The sequence below is a fragment of the Mesocricetus auratus genome, unplaced genomic scaffold (genome assembly GCF_017639785.1).
Source record: "Mesocricetus auratus isolate SY011 unplaced genomic scaffold, BCM_Maur_2.0 Super-Scaffold_4256, whole genome shotgun sequence".
NCBI classification, from domain to species: domain Eukaryota; kingdom Metazoa; phylum Chordata; class Mammalia; order Rodentia; family Cricetidae; genus Mesocricetus; species Mesocricetus auratus.
The window spans coordinates 70,898,989-70,919,736 of NW_024429182.1; the positions used below are offsets into that span (position 1 = coordinate 70,898,989).

Genomic DNA, 20,748 nt, shown 5'->3' on the forward strand with positions numbered 1-20,748 from the left:
GGAGCTAGCACACTGCCTCATCCGCAATTGAAGAAACCGCTCTGGGGCTGGACGGAGGCGGAGCAGAAGCTCACGCTGGACCAACAGAAGAGCCTTAAGATGCTAGGAGCGATCCTAGGGCGGTCCCCGGCGCGAGGCACTCTGGGATTTGTAGTTTACTTCCCGGATAGCTCCTCTCTCATTTCGGCCGCCCGCCTTTTAATCCTCGCTTTCTCCCGGCACGCCGAATACTTTACCGCGGCACGTCCTCACGTACGACTACACTACCCAGAAATCCCTCCTTCGCGCTCCGGCAGGCGCTCGGTCTTCCTCGAACTACAGTTCCCAGAGGGCTACTGGAGAAGGGCTTCCCCCGCTTTCCCGGGACCACAATTCCCAGAGACTTGACTTCGCGGCTTTTCTCTCAGTGTCGTGTCTCTCTTAGCGCTGGCTAGGCTAGTAGGGCCACAGCGACGACGTGGTCCGTCGTGTCCAGTGTGAGGGTGTACTCTTCTGCCGGCTTTCTGTTCTTTCAGCCACTTTTGCCGGACAGACCGTCGCGGCTGGCCTGAGCGGTGACCTGGCGGGCCGCGCCTGCGCCCTGCCGCGTTTCCTGCCTGGCTGGTGGCGGCGGCCATTTTGTTCATCCTCCTCCTCCTCCTGCTCCTCCTGGTTGGAGCGCAGTGTCCGGAGCGGGCTGGGGGGAGCGAGCCGGAGAGTGGGGTTCAGTACCTTCTCCTCTGTCCCCAGCCGGAGCCCGGAGCCCCCCTCCCCTTCCTTCCCACCCCCTCCCCTCCCCAGCCCTGCCCTCCCCCTTGTCCCGGGATCGCTCCGTCGCACCCACCATGATGGAAGACGACGGACAGCCCCGGACTCTGTGAGTACCCGAGACCGGGGGTGCCAGGCACCGAGCTGCCCGGGCACGCGGGATGCTGAGGGAGGAGGGAGCAGGAGACCGGGACCCGAGGCCGAGAGCACGGCGTCGCGGTGGCGCGCTGTGAAGCGCATTCCTCATCTGTCCCCCTTTCCTAGAGAAGGAAGCCCTCCCTTCCCCCCGAACACAGTTACTTCCTAGGGTCTAGGACTAGTCTCGACCTTTCCCTCCCGATCCCTTCTTTGCACACCCTCCCTAGACTGGGCTTGTGCACGGCTGAGGCTGTCAGGCTCGGGAGAGCTCCGGCTTCCCTTGTGCTTCGGGGGCTCGGGGCTGAGCCGGGAGCTGTGGGTCCCCACGGGGGCAGGGCTTGGCGGGGGTGGGACCTCTGCTGCATCTTTTGGCATTAGCACTGAGCCTCAGTCCACGTCCTCAGCAGTCCACGTCCTCATCCTCAGTCGCCCCGGGTCCTTTTCCCGAGCCTACAACTCTTTTTAACCAGAGGAGCCCCTTGTCTCTTTCTGCCCCACGTGCCCCACACTGTCAGAAACACCCGCCCAGCGCCCGCTGCTTTTGAAGTGCCAAAGAGATTGCCTTTTGCCGCCGTGCACCACCTCTGTCCCTTGGATAACGAAGTTTACTTTGAGCGCTCACTACGCCAAACTGACAACCAGTTAAATTCCTTTGGCTCAGTTGGTGATGCCGCTTCCTAGTCGGTTTGTGCGTCGGGACCATCAGAGTTCGATAAAAGCATGTCTTCTCCCGCTGTTTGATGCGTGTCTTTTGGGTGCTTTTTTCCGCGGTCTAGCTGTTGGGTTTCACCTGATGCCCAATCTAATGAATGAATTGCATCTTCCAACTGCTTAATTGGCGTTTCCTTCCTTTCCCAATGCACAGTGATGAGTCAGCGTCTGTATTCCTTTCTAAATAGTGTGGCACTCTTTTTAGCCCCTTCGTCTGAGTAATTTCCAATTCATTGTTTAAAGTGAGCACCTTGGGTTTTCCCAGCCTCTCCAGGCCTAGTACTCCTGCCTGGACTAAGTACGCAGAGTCAGCCTGCTGCATTGTCTCTCTTGCCTCGCTCTGCCTGGTATTGATTGATACCATGATCAGAGTCCGCTTGGCTGGGTTAGCTGATGGGGAAAGTACGTTTTGGGGAATGGATGACAATGGATGGACACTCAGGACCTCTAACGAGCGTCTCAGAGCGTCATTCTTACCACAGAAAATAAGTTCAGTAAAGAAGGTCCATATCAATGTTCAATGTTGATACCTTTTCTTAAGCATTGTTTATAATTTCCATTCTTAACACCTAGTTTGGGAAATTTGAAAACATACGAAACTTATACCCCTGAATGAAAATTTGTGTGTGTGTGTGTGTGTGTTTCCATTTCTGTTTTCCCAGAAAAAAATGATAATTGAGACAAAACTTGAAATTTGTTCTTTTTGTTTGTTTGCTTAAACCAAGGCTTGGTATTTAATAATTAGCAGTGTGTACTTAGATAGAAGCTAGACTTAAGGCTTAGCAAGCTATATTGAAGGAAGATGGCAGTTACATTGTATCTAAAATACCTAAAATGTCATCGTTGCATCATAATAGTTACTGGATAATTGGTAAATTCTCCTGTCTCATTAACTGCATCTATTTGTTCCTTAGAAGAGGTTTCTTGCATTTGTCTGTTACATAGTATGCCTTTTCTGTTTCTTTTCTTCCCGTTAATTGTCACTGCATCTACTATCAGGTCTTCTTTAGACCAGAGCTAAATTTTATTATTTCATACATTTACCATCTCATATGTCCCCTCCGTCAACACACTTCAGTTGTCTGTGTTTGGTTTTATAAAACTGTGATGCATACATAGGAGTGAATAAACGTGTTAAGCTCTGTTGTCCCTGTGTGTCAGTATGTGTTTATTATGTCTTCCTTTTCCCACTTTTCTCCATGGGAAGTCATGGTGGTTTTTGTTTTGTTTTTAAATACAAGGACTGTACTATTTCCTAGGTCTTAACCCTTCTTGCACTCTTATGTTCTTCACTCCTTGGAACATAAGAGGTACTCAGTAAATATTTTAAAGTTGTACTTCTTTGGTTAAGTTAGTGTTAAGCATTGTTTTTTAAAGTTCTGATGGAGTTAAACTACAGGTGGACATTGTCATTCTTCCTGAAGTTTGTTAATTTGTGTGGTGTGGTGTGGTGTGTGTGTGAGTGTGTGTGTGTGTACCTAATATAAAGTCTTGACATCAAAGCAAATGTTAAATAGGATTTGATTTTGTTTATGAAGAGCCTATATTTTGCATTGTGATCTATGGATTAGGTTTCTCTCAAATGGCTACTATGTTTTAAAACTATGTACTCTAAATAAAGTTGATCTTAACCTGTTTACTTTAAGATGCCTGTGTGTTACTAGTAAGGTTTTCTTCCTGCAGACACACACAAGCTAAGACATATGGTTCTATCTTCAGAAAACAATATGGTGTTTATAGCCTAGGTAGGTCTTTAAATATTCATTATCTACAGTATTACTAATTTATTTGATGGTATTTAAAGTTAGAATTGCCTTGATGTTGAGTCTGAAATCCTATTTGCCATATAGTTGCTGTAAAGGTCTGTTTTCTGATGTTCCTCATTTTCATTTAACATTTATTTTGGGGTATTATATATTAGTGATCTTAAAAACAAACCAATGAGGTTACAATATGTGATACTGGTGTTTGAAGTAGACCAGCCTTGTAGGACATGTTTTAGCTTGGGTTGTGTCTTTGCAGTGCAGTGATTTGATCTGTGGTATCTAAACCAACAGTGTGACACTAAATTATATTGGCGGTCAATTTTAGTTTACTTTATTCATCTATTTGGTGTACCAAAACCTAGAAATTGTGGCTCTAGAATAAACCATACTATTCAATGCCACCCTTTAAGGCTATTTATTCTTCCTTGATACTCAGTAAAAAGGAGGAAATAAGCCATTGATTTAGAGTGTATCTGAACATCAGTGAACAAAGCAGAAGAAAACATAGACTTGGCTGCACCATTGATTTAGCTATATTATAGCTACAATCAAGCTGGTTCAACTTAGTCATCTTTGTTTCTTTAAAGCTTGCATGGGTCCATCCTTTAGTCAGGTCCTTGGTCAGGTTAGTTACCTTACACTATGGTGCCTTCCTAAAATCAAGTGACAGCTTAGACAGTCCTTTAGAGGACTGTTGAGGGTTATTGTTGAAAATCTCCTTTTATATAGAACTTATTAAGAATAATAAAACTACAATTGCCTTTATGGAAATGTAGCCCTACAGTATTTTGAATAAAAGTGCTGGTAATTTCTGCCTTGGAAGGTTACTTTTCAGAGTGAGGGCACATTCAGTGGAAAAGCTGTCATTAACTTTCTACAAGGCACGATGTTCTTAATTTCTGCCCAGTTGGACATAGGGAAGTAATTCACTGGCAATGTGAACTTCTGCCTGCTGTGAACTGCCAAGATTTCTATCCTCCAATTGGATCTTAGATACAATGTTAGGGATAAAGGTATCATTTTCAGTTATTACTGCTTCAGTTCCTACAGTTCCTGTTCTTAGAAGACAAAATAGACTGTAAGGTATGCATTTTCCTTATTTTTCCTTGAGTTAAAACCATTTTGGAATTTCCTAAGTGTTCTGTTACTATAAGACCTCAAGTCATTTGTCTTCCTCTGTTGTTTTGTACATGTTCCTCTGGTAAAAATTGCATATTTAACAACTTGAAACTTTAGAATATATTTACTTACTACTACTTAGCTGCAGCAGAAGATGAAGTATAGAAAATAATATCTTTTGAAAGAAACAGATACCAAATTCAGTAAGCTACAAAAGATGATGCTTATTAAGTCTAATGTTGAATTTTGTCTTAAATACCTTTGTTTCTGGGATGTATTATTTTTTGATAATGTAAAAGGCACAGTATACAACAATATTTTTGAAAATATAAATTATGCCTCCATTAGATACATAAATTACAGAACCTTGAGTAGAAAAGTTTGTCTAAAATTTAGATAAATGTAAGTGAAATTACATACTGAATTGCATCCTTTTCATCTTGACAAACTAAGACCTCTCTGTTACAGAAGGCTTTGTATGTGTTTAAATTTTAGTCTGCTGCTTTAGCAGTTGATTCTTGAAAGTATTTGAAAAATAGAATACTTTAGCACTGGACTTTTCTGTAAATATTTCACAGTATTCTGAACTTGAATATTAACAGTTTTTAATCTTTGGCAGTGCTAGATACAGAAATTAATTATATACATCACTGTGCCTCTGGAATCTGGGAGTTCCCTGACTGATTAGAAATGGGTTGACTTTGAATCAAAGTCTTGTTAAACAAAAACAGCTTTTATTGTGACTTAGCTGTGAAAATTAACATGCATTTTTTCCTTAAATGAATGTTTTTAAACATCAACACAAACTTAAAACTTTAAATCATCAAAATTTTACTATAGTAAAACGATACTCTAATGCTTATTTTTGTTACCAGCTCTCCTTACTTGTAAAAATCACCACAACCCCTTGCCCTCTGCAGATTAGACTGGTCAGATGAACATAGTATTTAGAAAATCAATATCATTTGCTCATTTTCTTTATACTGTGTCTCTTTTACAAAAGGAAGTTAGTCCATGGTTACAGGCTCATAAAGTCCTTGTGAGGGAAAAGGGACAAACAGTTATTTATGGCTAATTTGTAATCCTTTAACCATTTGCTTATGCTATGAAAAAAGAATCACTGTGTGTCCTACAGTGGGTCAGCTTCATTTAATTATAAGGAAAAGGTGGCTTACTGGATCTCTAAACCAGTTTGTCAGCTAGCTTATTCTCTTATTTTAGTAGTACTGGACTTGTATTTCGGCCTTAGAACATGTACCCTGAGGTTACTGGTAACCACTGCTATGAAGTTCTTAACTAAGCTGGCAAGTTGCTACTCGTTTTTTTCCTGTTTTGTTTTTCATTTTTAATTGTGTGTGTGTCCCTGTGTACATTACATGCATATACACGTGGATACACAGGTGCTGGGGGAGGCCAGAAGAAGGCATTGGATTCCCCTGAAACTGGGGTTACAGGCAGTTGTGAGCTGCCCTACCTGGGTGCTGGGAGCCGAACTCTGTCTTCTACAAGAACAGCAAGCATGTTCAATGGCTGGGCCACCTCTCCAGCCCCAGTTCCTACCCATTCTTAACCAATCATTTTAGGTTTTACTTGACCTTAGCTTTCTCAGCCCTTTTTCTTTTAGCATGTTTCATTTGAAAGCTTTGTATGTATTTAACATGGCAACTGTTGCAAACCTTATTTTGGTCTCAGCACTGTTTCCTAATGTTATGTTGTGGCCAGAAAGTAAAATAATGTCCTTTTATGTCCCAGAAGAAATTATGTCACATTTTATAAATAATGTTTTGGTTTATGAAGTGGTTCATGACAAATGTACATTTAAGGTGTTATTTGTTGAGAACCAGAAAGACTTTGGCAATTTATTCAAATAAGTTAAACCCATAGTGTAAGACAAAAGTCATTTTGTATTAGGACATAAACCAAGGTGGTCATCTCTCGGGGTTAGGTAGTAATTTTTCTTTTTTCTCATTAAAATTTTTAATCAACTGCTAATTAGGGGGAAAAACTCAAACCTTTAAATATCCAGTCAAAAGTATGCTTCTGTCTATCTTAATTTTTCTCTGAATTTCTAAAGAACTCTTCTTAAATTTCTTTTGTTATCTAAAGTTTGTGTTGTTGATGCTGATAGGAAGTTTAAATTATTCACTTCCATTGATTGTTCTTAAGCAATGAAGATGCCATTACTAACACTCTTGTTTAGTCCAAGCTGAAGCCGACCCAGCTCCTCCACCCTGCTTACCCTCTGCTTTGCTAGAACAATTTGACTCTTAAGCTCTTCTTTGTTCATGTAATTGTTTTGCTTGGCAGTGTTAAGATAAGCCTACTAACAATTACTCTAGTATTAGTTTATCATCAAGATGTTTCAGTAAATCAATATTTGTCATACTTACGTTACAAATTATTCTGAAATTGAAAATACAACTATCATAGACTTACCTGGAAAAATTAATCATGGACAGGAACTTGAAATAAAAGATGAATTAAATATTAAGAATTAGACCTATAACTAAAGAAACATTACTGATGTTTCTCTCTCTCTCTCTCTCTCTCTCTCTCTCTCTCTCTCTCTCTCTCTCTCTCTCTCTCTCTCTCTCACTCACTCACTCAGATATGTAGGTAACCTCTCCAGAGATGTGACAGAAGTTCTTATACTCCAGTTATTCAGTCAGATCGGACCCTGTAAAAGCTGTAAAATGATAACAGAGGTAAGATCTTCCTGGTTAGGAGTATCATCCATTGCCTGGTGTTGATGATAGCATGAGTTGATTAACTTCATTTTAATTTAAACTTCAAATTATTCTGTGGGAGAGATTCATGTTTGTGGTATTGATTGCTATTCTGTTGATTTGGCTAGTAAGCTAGGTGAGGAGGCAAAGATTCTTGTGTTGTTATTGCATAGTTGTTCATGATGTAGTTAGCTTCGGGTGATTCTGCTTGTACATAGCTATCTGGGAAAGATGTAAGATGATGGTATTGACATACTCCAGTGCAAATGCTGGTAATTCAGTCTACAGTTCAAAGTTCTGGGATTGGTAAGTGTTGAAGTCAACCTTCGGTTTTTATGTGCACAGTGGGTTAGGGTTAGTGTCTACTAAGGCCTGAACAATTTTCTGTAGATAGGACTTTAAACTGTTAGAATAATTTTATTTGGGCTAGGAATGTAGCTTGGTGGTAGAGAATGCCCTTGTAATATGCCAGGCCCTGGGTTCAACACCTAATATCAATAAAATCGAAAAGTTTTGTCTTATTTTCAAAGAAAAAGTTTTACTTTTCTCAGTTAAGGCTCTATCTAGTTGTACCCAGGTGACATATGTGTTAGTTGCTCTTTTCTTTTCCTTTCTGCTTATTTATCAAAAAAATTTTGACTGCTATGTACCAGATATGATGGTAAGTGCTAAAAACCCAGTGATGAATAAGAGAGTTCCTGGCCCATAAGATTTTACAAGCTTGTAGGAGGCTGAAGTCAACACTCACATAGGACATAGACTATAATTGCTAGGAGATGAGATAGTTTACAGTGCTGTGGGAACATCAGGAGAATAGCTATTGTGGTTGTGGGTCATGGGAAGTTTTGTCTGTGGGGTCTGAGGAAGAAGGGTCTGTGAAGTAAAGAGTATTGATGGAGCCTATGGCAGAACAGGAGTGCTTGTGAAAAAGAAAAACCAGCATCCTGTTTCCTGTTAGAATTGTATTCAGTAGGCGCATTGGTAGAGTTTGAAGTGGAATTACTCATAGAGATCCAGTACATAATGAGGCAAGAGTGTTTGAAACTGGTGTTGTAGCCTGGAACTGTAAAAATCTGTGAAGAGCATTGGCCTTTTACTATTCTGGTATATATTTTTCGTGGGCACTGTTAAAGGCACTATGAACGCAATGGAGAAGCAAATGAAGTTCCAGAAGAATAGAGATAAGTGTCATGGAGAGAATAAATGTTCTATGATGTCTGATTAGAGGATGAGGTTGAGGCCGCATGTAAGGGAAGATGTCACTTCTTAATCTAGGCAGGAATATCAAGGTGGCACCATCTGTGTTAAAGACTGGAGTAGAGGAAAAGCAAAATAGCAAGGCTTCAACTTGGTAAAGGAGGATGACTGGGGTCTTGCGGGTGGTAGAGGTTAGGGGTGGGGAAAGTGTCTTAACAAGGCCGGCGAGATTCAGATGCACGTAGGACAGTGTGGGTCATGATACAGTCGAGATCAGAATGCCAGGTTACTGGAGAGGGTTAGCCAGGGAGAAGACAGGGTTTAATTTGTTTTGTTTTGTTTGTTTGAGACAGGGTTTCTCTGTAGCTTTGGAGCCTATCCTGGAACTAGCTCTGTATACCAGCCTGGCATCAAACTCAGAGATCCTCCTGCCTCTGCCTCCTGAGTGCTGGGATTAAAGGTGTGCGCCACCACTAGACCGCCTTAATTTGTTATCTGTAAAGATAGATTGTTCTGTGTGGAAAATGAGTATTTGGTACAAGAGGGTAGGAGGATGACGACCAGTCAGATTACTCGTGTGGAGATGGAGAGCTTTAGAGTGGTGGTGAAGAAAGACAGTAGATAAATTCAGAGTTTTTATTTTGGAGGTAAGAGCAATAGAACTAGAATGTCTATAGGAATCAGGGGAGACTTAAGATTTTTGTCAGTGTGGGTGTTAGCATGCCATGTGCTAAAATGGGAATGACTGAGAAAGGCACAGAATGGATGGATGGGGGAGTGTGGCAATCAAGTTTCTGTTTTGGCAGGGTTAAATTTAAGATACACTTGGGCTGTACAAATGGAGGTTATATGTAGGCAGTTGGATAAGTGAGTTTGGAATTCTGGAGAGACCAGTGCTGAACATACAGTAATATTTGAAGCAAGGATACTAGGTAGGATCATCTAGAGAGAGGCTGTAGATGAGAGCAGGGGGCCTAAGGTCTGAGGCTTGGAGCTTGGAACAACAGCATTCAAGAGTTCCAGTCAGAGTTAGAGAGGACAAATAACCTTCTGAAGTGTCCTCCAGTGAGGAGGTGGGGACACCAGCATGTTGTAGCACCAACTGAAGAGAGAATTTGCAGGAGGGAGGGTGGTAATCACCTAAGAACAAAAAAGGTGGCAGAGAAGTCACTAGTGGGTTAACATACGGGTTCACTGGCTGGGTTGGTTGGGGTGGCAGTGGACTTCAGTGATTTCAGGATGCACAGGATGGAGAAAGTAGAGAGAGTCACTAGAACGTTTTTTTTTTTTGAGAGACATTTCATAAATACTTAACAAATATTTTTTTTAAATCTATGTATATACAGACACTTGAGGAATAGAACTCTTTCCAAGTAAACTTAATCATGCCTTAACAGTTCCTGGATTTGAACTTGTAAATAGTTTAAAAAATCTCTTATTTTTCTGTTTTGACATTTATGTCATCCAACAATGGTGACCAGACTAATTAAGGTAAGGACTCAACTGATTGTTAAGAGTATTGTTTGGCAGTAGTCTAGGTAGAAAGTTTCTAGAGGACATAGACTCCAGGAAGGAATGTCTAACATATTTGATTTTTGTTATATAAAGAATCCTGTTCTTAGCCGGGCTACATCTTTTGTTTTTGTTTTGTTTTGATTTTCAAGACAGGGTTTCTCTGTGTAACAGCCCTGGCTATCCTGGAACTAGCTTGTAGACCAGGCTGGCCTCAAACTCAGAGAAATCCACCTGCCTCTGCCTCCCGAGTGCTGGGATTAAAGGTGTGGACCACTACCACCCGGCTGGTTGCTCCGTATTTTTAGATTTTTCTATAAAAATTTTCTGGGATGGAAAACTGGTTGCTGAAAAGATCTTCATTTTATCTGGCATTTTATTCCTAGTAAGTTCACATAGAGTATATAGTCCATGTGTTAGTCTCTTGGGGCATTTTACGTTAAATAGTGCTGAATGGTTTTTTTTGTTTTGTTTTGTTTTGGTTTGGTTTTGGTTTTTCGAGACAGGGTTTCTCTGTATTGTTTTGGAGGCTGTCCTGGAACTCACTCTGTAGACCAGGCTGGCCTCGAACTCACAGAGATCCGCCTGCCTCTGCCTCCCAAGTGCTGGGATTAAAGGTGAGCGCCACCAACACCCGGCAGTGCTGATTGTTTTTAACATGACAAAGAATATGCTTGTACAGTTGAGCTGCTAGCCAATATAGGTTTCAGTTTTATAAAAATAATATGCATATTTTAGGTAGCTCTAATTTCTGAGCATCCTTATTAGCTATGTATTTGCCAACTAATGAAGGGTTTCTTTTTGTTTGTTTTTAATCTTGATGTTTTGTGGTAAACTTGTAGCTTTGCCCTGGGTTTACTTAATATTTATTTAGTTACTTGGTTTTAAGATGCTGGGTAGCAAACCCAGGCCCTGACACATGCTTTGCAGTTTTGCTCTCCCCCTGAGCTGTACCACCCTGCTAGAATATGTAAACACATTTTCAGCAATTATATTCTAGATCCCTAGTATCTTCAATATAGTTTGTTGGTTTGTCTTTTAAAACAGGGTCTCTCTATCTAGCCCTGACTGTTCTGAAGCTCTATGTAGACCAGGCTGGCCTCAAAGTCACAGATCTGCCTGCCTCTGCGTTCCGTGTGTTGGGGGGTAAAGGTGTCTGCTACCATGTCCAGCTGCATTTTTGTATTTTTCCCCTTATAAGCCTGTAATGTCGTATATGAAGGATTGTAATACATAAGTAGAAATCAGCCTTTTAAAATAATGCTGGAGCCAGGTGGTGGTGGAGCACACTTTTAACCCCAGCACTTGGGAGGCAGAGGCAGTCGGATCTCTGAGTTCGAGGCCAGCGTGGTCTACATAATGAGTTGCAGGACAACCAGGGGTACAGAGAAACCCTGTCTTGCAAAAACAAAACCTAATAATAATAATAATAGAAGAAAAGAGCAGTGATAAGAAATAGTCCCCACTATACCTGAGGTAGAGGTTTAGGGCTAGTAAAAGGTTATCTTATTAAACATACTTCACCAGACTTAATATATTTTCATTTACTGTTTGTGTGGCTCTGCTTGAATACATTGGTATTCTGAAGTTCAGCTTAAGTCTTAAGTGTTAGGCTTTCATAAGCTTATACAATCTCACCTTGTGCATTCCTAGCTGTCAGTAATGTTTTTTCCTGGATTTTCTTCTCAGCAACCCGATAGCAGAAGGGTCAACTCTTCTGTTGGATTTTCTGTTTTGCAGCATACAAGCAATGACCCATATTGCTTTGTGGAATTTTATGAACACAGAGATGCAGCTGCTGCATTAGCTGCTATGAATGGAAGAAAAATTTTGGGAAAGGTAAGATAATGGGATGATGACATCCCATAAATGTATATGTTTGCATGTTAAATCATTTTTTCTTAGCAAGATTTAAAATAAGACAGTCGGCTACTGAGTGATCTCTATTCAGCCTAGTGCCTTTGCACAAATAATCCAACTTGATAAATGATTTATTAAGTGGTAAGTGTTAACAGCTCAAAATGACATGCCTAATAATTGTATTAAATATAATCTTTGTTTTTAGGAGGTCAAAGTAAATTGGGCAACAACACCAAGTAGCCAGAAAAAAGATACTTCCAGTAAGTACTCCTGCTGCATTTTACTGTGGAAGCGTGAAGTTACCCTGGCAGCATTACCAGCTTACCTTACCTAAGGTTTTTTTCCTCCTTTAGTGTTGCCTAATTTCTTAAGTATTTGATTACCAAATGCTTTGATTTCAGATCACTTCCATGTGTTTGTTGGGGATTTGAGTCCAGAAATTACAACAGAAGACATCAAATCAGCTTTTGCCCCCTTTGGTAAAATATCGTAAGTATCATAATCAGTATCAGACTCAGCAGTGATAGGCAAAACTGTATGATTAACTTGTATTAGTATCAAGGTTTTCTTTCTCAAGTTAGTGTGTTTTCTTTGGTTTTTGCTTTTCTTCTTTTGTTTTGTTTTGTTTTTTTTGAGTAGATGTTGTTGCAAATGTTGATGTCATTTCAATGTTTGGGGTCTTGTTTTCAGATAATCCTGTGTATAATATGTTTAAAATTTTTAAGTGGTTTTGTTGGTTATATTTAAAGCAAATATTTGGATGGTAAAACTTCCAGCTTTTTGTCAAATGTTTTCAAAACTTAATGGTTAAGAATATTGAGTTAATAAAAACTAAATGTGATTTATATTGTGTATTAAACTTTTATTGGAGGAGTTTATAAGTGGGGGAAATCTAGGCATGGATTATGGTTAAATTGAGTATATTAAATTGGAAATGTTCATGTTTAAATATGATGATGAATGTATTTTGATATTTAGCTTTGAGAAAAAGTAATACTATTGCAATATTAAATATTTTCTTGTTGAGATAATAAATATGAGATTAATTTGATATTTGATAGTGATATTGATTCTGCCAGGGAGGGGACAAATGGGTTGATTTTTTTTTAATTATGTATGTTCAGATTTTGTTATTTGATTAAATATATGGGAAAATTAAAAGTGGTTGCAATCAGTTTATCTTTGATTAAAATGAATTTATTACATTTGTCAATTTAAATTAAATGTATGACTACAGAAATGTTTTGATTAAGAACAACAACTTTTCTATTAACTTTTATATAACTTGTTGTTCTATAGATTTAATTTATTTGTAAGAAAGATTTAATTCTTAATTTTCTGTTTTGATATTTGCTTTGCTTTTTAATCTAAATGTGGTAAGTAGTACTGTTGTAAAATTAGTATAAAATGATACAGGTTGCTGTTTTTGATCTTTATTTATACCTGAGACCTGCAGTTTTTCTACAGTCCAAGTCACAATTAAAAGTAATAGCATTCTGGTTATTTTGCAGAATTGCTCATAAGAATGGACAGGATCTTGAAGGCTAACTGCAAGGAACTGTGCACACTGGAACTCAGTTGTAGATTTTTTTCTCATTTCTATTTATTCTTATTATACATTATTTATATATACATATTTTAGTATTTACATTTTAACATTCTATATTCAGTGGAGTTCTATATTTCCAATCATTTTAACTTACTCACTAAAATTTCTGTGTAAATTTGTTGTTTTCGTACTGGTGTGCTTAGCGTTGTTGTTAGTTTTTTATTCTCCTTTCTTAAATTTCTGAAAATGTCAATTTTTCAAAATTTACAGCTGCCCAAACTCCAAAATGATGATAGAGAATTGACCAAGAAAAATAAAGAAATCTGTTAACAGGCCATGTATGCCTTTTTAATTCCTATTTTTTCCTCTTTTTCAATTTTTTAATATTTCATATATTTTGTATCACTAGGCAGAAGACATTTAACTATTTAGATATTGCATGGTAAAGTAGTTAGCATTGTTACAGTAATTTAATAGAATCAGTAAGTCTTAGAGGACACTAGCAAATAGAATATTAGAAAAGGAAACTGTTGTTCCTGTTAGTCTTCAGATTTGAATATCTAGTTAGATAGAAAGCACAGGTTATGTGATTAGGTTGCATGTTTATTACATGTTTTTGTCCTACTGCTTTTTTCTAACAGGTAAAGAAGCATTAGGGAGAGTTCAGGAATGGCTATAGTTAATTAGGGCTAACTGGAGTTTATTTTTAAAATGCTCACAATACAGTGTGTGTGGTTCCTTTTAGTTTTTATTTTGAGGGTGACTTTTACTTCCCTCATTTAGCTGTGCTTCTTTTCACAGGGATGCCCGGGTAGTTAAAGACATGGCAACTGGAAAGTCCAAAGGCTATGGTTTTGTATCTTTTTATAACAAACTGGTATGTCCTTTTAATTAACTATAGAACTTTTATGTGAATAATAGAAAGTAATTCTTTCATTAACTTGTAAATACCTAGGGAAGGTTAGGGTAATGACACAGTGAAGGGAATTACTAAAATGTTTTTGTACACTGGTGAAGGCAGAGTGAGCTAGAGGTGAAACCTACACGAACCAATATGAAAATTATGTTTAGTTTTAAAAAGGAAAATTTAATCATTTCACCAAAACTGTATTTTATTAGTGAATATTAATGGTTATAGCAGTTATGTACATATGTTAGCTCTTTTTACATTTTTTGTAGGGAATATTCCTTTACAAAGCAACCATAAACTTAAGGCGCTCAAGAATAACCTTGTGAGAGTTCTATTTTTCTCTTTACCCATTTGTGTGTATTGGAGAAAAATGTTTTTGGAGTGATGAATGTGATTATCTTTTTTATCCTTATATTAGTGAAACATAGTTCTTAAATTTAAATGTTATATTAGTATTTTGAAACCTGTAAGTAAAAAACAGCTTTTGTGGTTCAAGTAGTTTTATTGGTGCCATCTTTGTTCCTAGGGGACTCTCGGATGATGAGATGTATTGGATTCATCAGTTCTTTTTGTCTTACTGGGTCTTTGTATTTTTTCTTTTTGTTTCTAATTGCTTTTTTTCCTTCATAGGATGCAGAAAATGCAATTGTGCATATGGGGGGTCAGTGGTTGGGAGGTCGACAAATCAGAACCAATTGGGCCACACGTAAACCGCCTGCCCCTAAAAGTACACAAGAAAGTGAGTTATATCTGCATATATGTTGCAAGTATAGATTGTGATCACCCCATGTAACATTATGTATTACTTTTCTTAATATTTTAAATTAGTGTAACTTCTACATTGACTCTTTATATGAACTTCAGATATAAGTACCTTTCAGGTGAAGAACCAACTGGTTTATTTGTAGATGAGATCTATATTTAAGGCTGAGGCTGTAGCTGAGTTGGTAGAATGCTTGCCTAACGTTCATGAGGCCCTGAGTTTGGTACCAGCATTATATAAACCAGGTGTAGAGCTCTACTCTTGCCTATAATTCTAACACCTGCCAAGTAGAGGCAGAAATAAAAGTTCGGGGCCCTCTTGAGCGTTGTAGTGAATTTAGGCCTAGCCTGGGATACCCAATACCCTACCCCCAATGTATTAAGTCATACATTTTGTTCCTCCCACTGGGATGTATCTTAACGGTATGTAGCCGGGAGTAGTGGTGCGTGCCTTTTATCTCAGTACTCAGGGGTAGAGGCTAGCCTAGTCCACATTGTTCCAAGATAGCCAGGGCTACATAGAGATTTTCTGTCTCAAAAACCCAAGAAAATAAAAACAAGAATTTAAAAATGGCCTATAAGAACAAAGGATTGTGTGTGTGGTGTGTAGATTGAATGTGGGACCTTGCACACGCTGGGCAAACATTCTGCCACTGAGCTTTAGCATCAGCTCAAAAAGTAGTTTTATAATATTGTATAACAGTCTAAATTTTGTTATTTTCTTCATATAGCTAACACTAAGCAGTTGAGATTTGAAGATGTAGTAAACCAGTCAAGTCCAAAAAATTGCACTGTGTACTGTGGAGGAATTGCTTCTGGGCTAACAGGTACAGTGTTTGATTTCGTATCACCTTCTCTGTTGGTATTTCAGCACTATTAGTATAAATTCCATTTAGCATGAGCTTTAAATATTTTCTTTGTATATTTTTCTTTGTATAGATCAGCTTATGAGACAAACATTTTCACCATTTGGACAAATTATGGAAATTAGAGTTTTTCCAGAAAAGGGCTATTCTTTTGTCAGGTAATGCTCCAATTATACAATCATTACTCTTACACCTGCTTCATTCCCTTCACTTACATTATTGGATCCTTACTAGTTGTCAGTTTACCTACATAACATAACTTAAGAAAAATGACAACCGAAAGGAGTCTACTAATGAGTTCCTATATTATTTGCCCAAGTTCTTAAAGAGTAATGACAAAACCTCTTTTCTGTTTTTCTCCTCCTAGATTTTCTTTTTTTTTTTTTAAGATTTATTTATTTCTCCTCCTAGATTTTCAACTCATGAAAGTGCAGCCCATGCCATTGTTTCTGTGAATGGTACTACAATCGAAGGACATGTGGTTAAATGCTATTGGGGTAAAGAATCTCCTGATATGACTAAAAACTTCCAACAGGTAATTCAATATTTCTTAGCACTTTTTAAGGTTTCCATCTTAACCTACGTAGGAGCTTTGGAAATTGTAAAATAAACATATAGGTGCTTTCAGTTGATTGTGTAAATGCTATTTCAAAATTGTTTTGCGGTATTAACTGAATCTTAATACTTTCTTTTCACAGGTGTCACCACCCCAATAAACTTAGACAATGATAAATAACAGAGTCCTATTCACATAAGGGTGCTTACTTAGTTTTTCTCTTCCTTGTCTCCCACTCTTTCTTCAAATACGGTGTTTCTTTCTTGTTACCTAAAACAGGAATTTGCTTTCTCCTAGGTTGACTACAGTCAGTGGGGCCAGTGGAGCCAAGTATATGGAAACCCACAACAGTATGGGCAGTATATGGCAAATGGGTGGCAAGTGCCTCCCTATGGAGTATATGGGCAGCCATGGAACCAGCAAGGATTTGGAGTAGAGTGAGTTGTTTTGGTTTTTCCATTGTCAGAAACAGATGAGCCTCTAGGAAAAGAGAAATCTGTGCTCTCCTAGGGGAGAGTTTACTGAAACGATGTTGTGTTTAGGTGTTTGGGTTCTAGATGTTACATAACATATAGTTTGTAACACTTTTCATTACAGAGATAGGGATGCAGTCTGACCTCTCTGTAAGCAGCTGGTAGAGTTTGTCTCATAGTAGCACTTTTCATTTAATTTTATGTGTATAAAAGGTCTTTAGATATGCTCAGAAATGTGGTGTTTTTATGTTTGTTTGGCCTGTGTAAGACATCTTGGGAACTTACAGAAAGTTTGCTTTCTGTGATGTTGGTAGAGTTGGAGTCATTATAATTTCAGTTTTTACCCTAGGCTGAGCTAGACCTTTATTTTCACAGGTTTATTGAGAATACTGCAAGAGTCAAGGGCTGTAACAGAGAGTCATTGTTTTTATAAGACAGGGTTTCGTTCTAGCCCAGGGTATCCTAGATCTCACTAACTCACAGAAGTCCTGTCGCAATCCTCAAGGTATTGGGATTTGGACAGGAGGCCTTATATACCTGGAACACTTAGAATTGTTATTATTATATTTTTATTTTGAGACAGGAACCCTCATCTGTCCTGGGTGTTTTTTGTTTTTTGAGACAGTCTTACTATGAGGCCTGTAACTCTATATAGACCAGACTGACCTTGAATTCACAAAGATCCACTTACTTCTACCTCCCAAATTCTGGGATTAAAGGTGTGTGCCACCATGCCAGTCTTCATTTATTATTTTTTACAAACCAGCTTTTAGGTGGTCTGCAGACTTGAGGTAAGCTGTGATTATCTTAGCAAAGCTGGACTGGACTGTAGGGCAGGCACTGTATTGCATAAACAAGGCCCTGGGCGTGATCTGCAGCACAGCACGAAAATAAAACTCAATGAAAAGCTGTAAGATTTAATGATGGTGTATGTGTTGTGTTTGCTGTAGATTTGTGTTCTGTAATTAGACTCTGCCTGGTTTTGTATAGCTGTGTAGATTATATTTTTCTTGTGTTTGCTGAAGATTTTCCCCCCCACTTTTTTCCAAGTCAATCACCTTCTGCTGCTTGGATGGGTGGATTTGGTGCTCAGCCTCCTCAAGGACAAGCTCCTCCTCCTGTAATACCTCCTCCAAACCAAGCTGGATATGGAATGGCAAGTTTTCCAACACAGTGAACTGGGACTCTAAACACAATTGTAACTCACCATAGGCTGCAGTTTCCTGTGACACTCTGAAGACATGAAAAGTAAACATCGGAAAGTGAAAATATTTATTTTAAAAATTGAAATGTTGGAACCTTTAACACAGCTATGCTTGGTGAAGGACACGTGTCTTCTAGTTCTGCCTTTTTAAGTTTTTGTTCATGATGGATATGAACATGATTTTTCTTTGTGTACAAAAACTAAAATAAAGTCAATAAAGACAATTCTGACTATAAATTTTGATATAATAGGAGAAATGGGTAATATGTTTTGATTCTTAGACACTATTCCGTTTTTATCTTGCTGTTCAGTATTTTAACTCACTGTGTTTTTAAAAGAGCAAAAAAGGGAGTATCTGAGAAACTGAGAATTGCATCAGCCCATCCTGAATTCTGATACTCCCCTCTCCCATCCCCTGAGGTGGACTGCATTGAAGTCAGCAGGAAAAGTGTGGTTTCAGAAGAAATACATGATGTGGGAATCACTGTGGAAGAAATACTTATTTCTCCCTCTGTTAAAGAAACTGAAGCCAGACTGAAAGCTTGCAACCTAAATAAGGGACAGCATCGTAGAGTTCCTTGAGAGAATGTCGGTGGTCCACATTAATACATATTTTTAAAACCTTCAAAGTGTTGGTTATCAAAAATGTAGTATATTACATTTCATTTTGGGGGAAAATTCCAAGTATGGTGTTTATATTAAAGTCAGACAGTCATACTTGTGCTTTTACATGGAGTTTAAATGATAAACATTGTAAATATTGAATAACTACAGTGTTTCAAAAGCATGCTTCAATTTAGAAGTAGCAGCAATGTAATTATTCGAGGTGACAAGTAACATACATTCTCACTGCAGTGAGTGCAGTGCTCAGTAACAATGTTGAAGACTGACATTTTCAAGGTTGGCCATGTAAAATGAAAATGACACAAATGACTACACAGAAGAAGCCTTAATTTAATTTCATATAAATCTTTGATGGATTAGTATATTCTAAATTGTAAGTGAAAGTTAGATTTGGGTTTTTTTTCCCTCTTTTTTTTTTTTTTTTGCTTTATTTGGTACATAAATACCTTTATTAAAACCTAGTGAAATGATTTCAAGATTCCTATAAGTTGTATAGCACAAATGTTTTTTAAAAATCTTGGGATGTTTTTAAAAATAAGATATATTTTGCCCAAGAATTTTTTTTACCAAGATTGCTAAAATATCTTTAGACAGTTTGATGTACCAATTTATAATTGGATATTCGATTTAAGTCTATACACAGTTGTTACTTTTATTCCTAATTTGTTCTTTTTCCTTGTGGGAGTGTGTGGGTGACAAGCCTGAGCAGGCCTGAGTTGTGTGTGTGCGGTTTGTAACTGAATCCGTTGGGAAGATACGGGGTTTCCAGTTGTGCTTCCACGGCATTTTTCAGTCTATGTGGATACAGTCTGCCTCATACTTCTTTAAAACGGGAATGTGAAATAGATAAAATCCTATGTGTTCCAATTGTGACAGCTAGGGGGTGCAAATGTTCTGGTAGTGTATTAAACCTGTTGGCCTGTATATGCACAAGAACAAACAACCCTAACAGTTCAGTGCTATAGTAGGTAAAGTGCAGCTAGTGTCCTCACTCAGCCATCGAAGTCAAAGATTAAGGTAATGTTGTTTTAGATATTGATGACCACAAAAATTCTGATTTCCTCCTTTCTTAGAAATATGGCCAAATGTATTCAGCATAAAAATTTACAGGGTCTGAAGTTCATTTTTGAGCCAAAATCTTTATGTACCTTAGGTTTTTTTGTTTATTTTTTAAAACACAGCAGCCCTGTGTTATACTTGTCTATGACTACATAGACTGGTTTCTTCTGGTCATCCTACCTTTGGGGGATGTTCTGGAAAAGGCATTTTATATTTCATAAGAAAACAAGAAGCTATATTCTACCCCAAGTTAAGATTTTCATTAACCTTTGTGAAACTCAAACATCCTAAAGATTTTCTAAGTTGATAAGAATTGATAAGAGCTTATTAAATTAAAATTTCTGTTTGCCTTTTTTTCCCTCTGCCAGTAAATTAAGTGGCTTATTGAGATAACTAATGGCTAACTCTAGCTATAGTCTTTTCTGTTACATATTCTGTGATTTAATAAAAATTCTCCAGACTAGTTACATTGCCGTAGTGAGCATGTGACTGACCTGTCTTTTGTCTTAATTTGGATGAGGAAAAAAAAAGGTTTCTTGATAAGTCAGTCACAGTCATTTCACAGCAAATAGTTTTAAGGTAGAAATGGACATGTCCAAACAAAACGCACCATTTTAGAACGTACAACTATCAAGTTAACGCAGGTTCAGACTGTCTTACTACACAGATTTGAGTTTGTGCCATCTCGGTCCACTTAGCTTAAGAGAACTGTTGCCTTTTCCTTCCTGTGTTCGTTAAGAACAGCGGAGAGACTCTTTGGCATGCAAGGAATTGTCTCTTCATAGTTTCTTGAAATTTATCTTGGTGTGTTTCTGCCTGCCATCGTCTGTGCTCAAATCCTTTTCTACTAGCATTTCCTCGGTGCCAGTCCGTCTGATCTTTATGTCTGCCGGCAGTGAGAGGCCAGCTAAAGCCAAAGCTGTAAACCACAGTTGAAGTAAGTCTTTCAATAAAGACTGGACTATGTAA

The 20,748-nt window shown here is 38.3% G+C and overlaps 1 protein-coding gene across 7 annotated transcripts; it reads left to right on the forward strand.

Moving 5' to 3' along the window:
* Positions 1–337: 337 nt before the first annotated feature.
* Positions 338–20,748, forward strand: Tial1 (TIA1 cytotoxic granule associated RNA binding protein like 1). Of its 7 annotated transcripts, none has more exons than XM_040753342.1 (13): positions 352–856; positions 3,280–3,341; positions 7,090–7,186; positions 11,606–11,755; positions 11,982–12,036; positions 12,178–12,265; positions 14,127–14,202; positions 14,866–14,974; positions 15,729–15,824; positions 15,937–16,021; positions 16,275–16,398; positions 16,717–16,856; positions 17,943–20,748. In XM_040753342.1, the coding sequence occupies exons 3-13, from the start codon at positions 7,175–7,177 to the stop codon at positions 18,067–18,069; spliced, it is 1,062 nt and encodes a 353-aa protein (XP_040609276.1). In that variant the 5' UTR covers positions 352–856; positions 3,280–3,341; positions 7,090–7,174; the 3' UTR covers positions 18,070–20,748. The 7 variants fall into 7 exon arrangements, with proteins under 7 accessions (XP_040609298.1, XP_040609294.1, XP_040609267.1 ...); XM_040753352.1 differs by having other exon boundaries at positions 354–856; positions 11,657–11,755; XM_040753364.1 differs by lacking the exons at positions 3,280–3,341; positions 17,943–20,748 and adding an exon at positions 16,562–16,620 and having other exon boundaries at positions 338–856; positions 16,717–16,857.